Source organism: Rattus rattus, chromosome 6, assembly GCF_011064425.1.
Source record: "Rattus rattus isolate New Zealand chromosome 6, Rrattus_CSIRO_v1, whole genome shotgun sequence".
NCBI classification, from domain to species: Eukaryota; Metazoa; Chordata; class Mammalia; order Rodentia; family Muridae; genus Rattus; species Rattus rattus.
Window position 1 is genome coordinate 83,823,841 of NC_046159.1, and position 5,503 is coordinate 83,829,343.

Here is a 5,503-nt window from a genome sequence, read left to right on the forward strand (position 1 = left end):
TTCAGGATAGGAGTGGGTATGGGTGCAATATGCAGCAGAACAGCAGAATACAAGTATCTGATCAAGGAAATGGGAAAGGCAGTACTACATTTTAGGGAGGAGGCAGGTACATACAGAAGAAATGGAGAAGAAGGTGAAGAGAAGTGGCAGGATACAATTTATCAAATAAGCAAATGGAAAAATATATGAGTTCTTAGGTGAATGTGGGGGAAACAAATACCGCAAGGCGATAGTTAAGTAAAGTAACAACATAGAAGGCTAGACAAAGCTATAACAAATCATATTGTTAGTGATATACTTTCTCTCCCCCACCCCAATGAAAGTAAAATAGTGCTTGTCTTTAGCTTGGAGTAGTTCTTTAATCCTTTTTTAAAAATTTATTTATTTTATGTATATGAGTACATTGTAGCTGTCTTCAGACACACCAGAAGAGGTCATCAGATCCCATTACAGATGGTTGTGAGCCACCATCTGGTTGATGGGAATTGAACTCAGGACCTCTGGAAGAGCAGTCAGTGCTCTTAACCACTGAGCCATCTCTTCAGCCCCTAGTTCTTTAATCCTTAATTGGAGTTCATTAGGGGTTTTAATGTGGTAGAAGGTGAACTGGAATTCATCTAACACCATTTATAACTATATTAAAAGTACACTGATGTTCTCCCAATATTTCTGTGTCTTCAATTCTAAACTCTGAGAATGTAAAATTTCATGGAGAAAAAAATGCTGAAAAAATTAAATGAAATATATCTTTTCATGGTTAAAATAGTGAGATAACCATGAATTATCACTGTGATTCTATCAGAATTATGAGTCAAAACATGCACAGATGCAAAAGAGCATAGTAAAATTACAGAATATGAGGCAGAATTGCCTAATATTTTTCCAATACCAACATACATTTTGTTCAGCTACATGAATGTTATAAATATCCTGTACTTATTACTACAATTTTAAGTGTTAACTATATATGAAACTACTGAAATTGAGATAGGATTTCTAAGGCATTAGACTCAGTTGCATGAGACAAAAAGTGTTCATTCTGTATAGATATGAATATAAAGGCACTTATCTATAATATTTTGTTCATAGATCGTATGTAGAAATGACGGTGATGATGTACAGTCTGGAATAGCAAAAGTTGAAGAGACTGATTAATGAAGAATTAGTAGAGAAAATAGAATGATGATATAGACCCCCCACTCAATTAATCACAAGTTTCACTTTTCTGTTTTTTTCAGGTCTATGAACTACACTTCTACTATGCTCTTAAGATGAGTATACTGTGCATTTATGTCCTCATTAGAGAATGTTCTTTATTTCCAAGCTGGACTTGGAGTCCTAGCCAATATGTTTCTTCTTCTTTTCTATATTTTCATAATCCTAGCTCAAAGACCTAAACCCATGGACCTGATCTCCTCTCAATTGACCTTTGTTCACATATTGATGTTTCTCACTGGAGGAAATATTGGAATTGCAGACATATTTGAGTCACTAAACATTAAGAATGACATCAAATGTAAGGCAACATTTTATACAAGTCGAGTGATGAGAGGCCTCTCTATCTCTATCACCTGCCTCCTGAGTGTGTTCCAGGCTGTCACAATCAGTCCCAGTACCTCTTTGCTGGCAAAATTTAAACATCAACTAAAAAAATACATGATCAATGCTTTATTCTATATTTGGTGTTTCAATTTGTCTGTCAGTAGTTATATGCTGTTCTATGTTGGTGGTTTTACCAATGTGAGTGAGACCAAACAGATGAATGTCACTAAATCCTGCTCGCTCTTCCCCATGAACTACATTATTAGGGGATTAATTTTTACATTGTCAACCTCCAGAGATGTGTTTCTTGTAGCAGTCATGCTGTCCACAAGTGCATACATGGTGAATATTTTGCATAGACATCAGAGGCAATGCAAGCATCTTCATAGCAACAGAAACCCGAGAACATCCCCTGAGAAAAAGGCCACCCAGACCATCTTGCTGCTGGTAGTTTTCTTTGTGGTCATGTACTGGGTGGACTTCATCATCTCATTCACCTCACTCCTGCTATGGATGTACAACCCAGTCATCCTGACTGTTCAGAAGTTTTTGATGAAAGCCTATCCTATAATTACTCCTTTGGTACAAATCAGTTCAGATAAGAGAATAATCAATGTGTTGAAAAACTTGCAGTCCAAATGCCACTAGAGTTTGTTTTTATTTTTTACATATTCATTTTACATGTACACACTGCTCCTCTTCCAGTTATCCCCTGTCCCAATCCTTCTCCCACACCTGCTACTTCTTCTCCACTAAGAGAGTACCCCTTGGGAATCACCCCACCCTGGCAATTGAACTCTCTGTGAGGTTAAGGGATTCCTTTCTCACTGAGGCCAAAGAGGCAGTCCAGATAGAAGAGCATGTCCCACATATAGGGAACAATTTTTGGGATAGCAGCCACTCAAGTTTGTGACTTACATGAAGACCAAGCTACATACATATATGTGTGTGTGTGTGTGTGTGTGTGTGTGTGTGTGTGTGTGTGTGTGTGTGTGTGTGTGTGTGTGTGGCAAGCCCTATGATCAACCCATGTACATTCTTTGTTAGGCATTGCAGTCTCTGAGAGACCCAATGGTCAAGGTTAAGTTGACTCTATTGGTTTTCTTGTGGATTTCCCATCCCCTTTGGGGCTTCAATCTTTTCTCCTGATCTTTTATAAGTGTCCCCAAGCTCCATCTACAGTAGATGTGGGTGTCTCAATCTAAGTCAGTTGCTAGGTGGAACCTCTCAGAGGAAATACATGCCAGATTCCTGTTCCAAGCAAAAGAGTGTATCATTTATAGTGCCAGGGATTTATGCTTGCCTATGGGATGAATATCAAGTTGGGTCTGTTATTGGCTGGCTATTCCCTCAGTCTCTGCTTCATCCCCCATCCCTGCATTCCTGTATTCCTGTAGATAGGATAATTTTGGGGTCTAAAGTTTTGTGGTGGGTCAGTGTCGATATGACTCCTCTGGTGTTCTTGCCCAACCACAGGACGTAATCTCCCAGGGCTCCATATCGCCAATGCTGTGAGATATTGTTAAGGACACCCCAATTCTTTTGTGTCTTCCATATCTTTGTTCTCCACATCTTTTTGGAGATGTCCACTTCCTGTCCCTGCCCCTGTCAGATACAGATTTCCATTCATTCATATGACCATCTTGATATCACACTTGCCCCACAACTGACGTCCCTCATGCCCTCTGATCTGCTTTCTCACCCAGTTCCTTCCATTATCTGTCTTCCATGGCTTTTCCATTTCCCCCTTCCAAATGAGGCTCAAGTGTCCTTGCTTGTGTCCTCCTTCCTGTTAAGGTTCTTTGAGTCTGTGGAGTATAGCATGTACATCTTGTATTTTATGGCTAATACCCACATATTACTGAATATATACCATGCATGTCTTTCGGAATTTGGTTACATCACTCATAATGATATTCTCAAGATCCATCCATTCTCCTGCAAAATTCATGATGTCTTTTCATTTAATCTCTGATTAGTAAGTATTCCATTGTGAGGATGTACCACATTTTCTTTATCCACTCTTCAGTTGAGGGACATCTAGGTTGTTTTTTCTTTTTGTGTGTTATGAATAAAGATGGTATGAAAATAGTTGAGCAATTGCCTTTGTGGAATGTTGGAGCATCTTTTGGGTATATTCCCAGGAGTGGTACACCTGGTCTTGAGTTAGAACTATTCCCAGTTTTCTTAAAAACAACCAAATTGGTTTCCAAAGTGGTTGTAAAAATATGCACTCCCACCAGCAATTTCCATTGGGTGTTTCTTGTGCTACACATCATTGCAACATGTATTATCACTTGAGATTTTGATCTTAGCTGTTCTGATCGATGTAAGAAGGAATCTCAGAGTTGTTTTGATTTACATTTCCATGATGAGTGAGGACTTTGAACATTTCTTTAAGTGCTTTCCAGCCATTCAGGATTCCTTTGTTGGGATTTCTGTGTAGACCTGTACCTCATTTTTAATTGGGTTATTTGAGTTATTGGTGTCTAACTGCTTGAGTTCTTTATAAATTTTGGAAACTAGCCCTCTGTAAGATGCAGAGTTGTTGAAGATCCTTTACCAATTTGTAGAGTGCTCATTTGTCCTACTGACAGTGTCCTTTGCTTTACAGAAGCTTTGCACTTTTATGAGGTCCCTTGTATCAATTGTTGATCTTACAGCTTGAGCTGTTGATGTTCTGTTCAGGAAACTGTCTTCTGTACCAATGCATTAAAGGATATTCCCCACTTTCTCTTCTATGAGATTTAGTGTATCACCTATCCACCCACCCACTCCAAACTGCCTTCCTGCCCTGGCATTATTGTAAACTGAAGCATCAAGCCTTCACAGGACCCAGGGCTTCCCCTCACATAATACCATACAAAGCTATCCTCCACCACATATATAGCTGTTTATTCATTTATTGGTGGTTTAATTCCTGGGAACTCTGGGGGATCTGGTTGGTTGATGTTGTTGTTCTTCCTATGGATTGTAAACCCCTTCAGCTCCTTGAGTCCTTTCTCTAACTTTCATCTAACTCCTCCATTAGGGACCCTGTGCTTAGTCCAGTGCTTGGTGGTGAGCATCCACCTGTATCTGTCAGGTTCTGGTAGGACTTCTCAGGAGACAACTATATCAGTCTCCTGCCAGCAAGCACTTCTTGGTATCCCCAGTAGTGTCTGGGTTTGGGGTCTGTGTATGAGATGGATCCCTAGGTCAGACACCTTCTGGATGACCTTTCTTTTAGTCTATATTTTGTTCCCCCTTCTAAGAGGTACTGAAGCATCCATATTTTGGTCTTCTTTCTTTATCTTCATGTGGTCTTTGAATTGTATTTTGGGTATTCCAAGCTTTTGGGCCAATATCTACTTATCAGAGAGGGCATACCATGTATTTTTTTTTTGACTGGGTTATCTAACTCAGGAAGATAGTTCCATTCATTTGCATAAGAATTTCATGAAGTCACCATTTTTAATAACTGAGTAGTGTATTATTGTATAAATGTACCACATTTTCTATATCCATTTTTCTCTTGGAGGACATCTAGGTTCTTTCCTACATTTGGATACCATAAATAAGGTTTCTATGAACATAGTAGAGCATGTGTCCTTGTTAGATGTTGGAGCATCATTTGGTTATATGCCCAGGAGCTGGGTCTATAGGTAGTACAATGTCCAATTTTCTGAGGAACAAAATTTCTGATTTTCAGATTGATTTCCAGAGTGGTTGTACCAGCTTGCAACCCCACCAAAAATAAAAGAGTGTTCCTCTTTCTCCACACCCTCATTAGCATCTGCTGTTACTTGAGGTTTTGATATTAACCATTCTGACTGGTGTGAGGTGGAATATCCTTGTTGTTTCCCTGATGACTAAGAATGGTGAACATTTCTTTAGGTGTTTCTCATCCATTCAGTTCTCCTCAGTTGAGAATTCTTTGCTTAGATCTGTACCTCATTTTTATAGGGTTATTTGGTTCTCT

General features: G+C 39.1%; 1 protein-coding gene across 1 annotated transcript; it reads left to right on the forward strand.

Moving 5' to 3' along the window:
- The first annotated feature begins 1,290 nt into the window (after window positions 1-1,290).
- LOC116902810 (putative vomeronasal receptor-like protein 4) lies at window positions 1,291-2,190 on the forward strand. The gene has a single exon (XM_032905143.1). It carries the CDS (start codon window positions 1,291-1,293, stop codon window positions 2,188-2,190), a length of 900 nt encoding a protein of 299 aa, XP_032761034.1.
- Window positions 2,191-5,503: the final 3,313 nt, after the last annotated feature.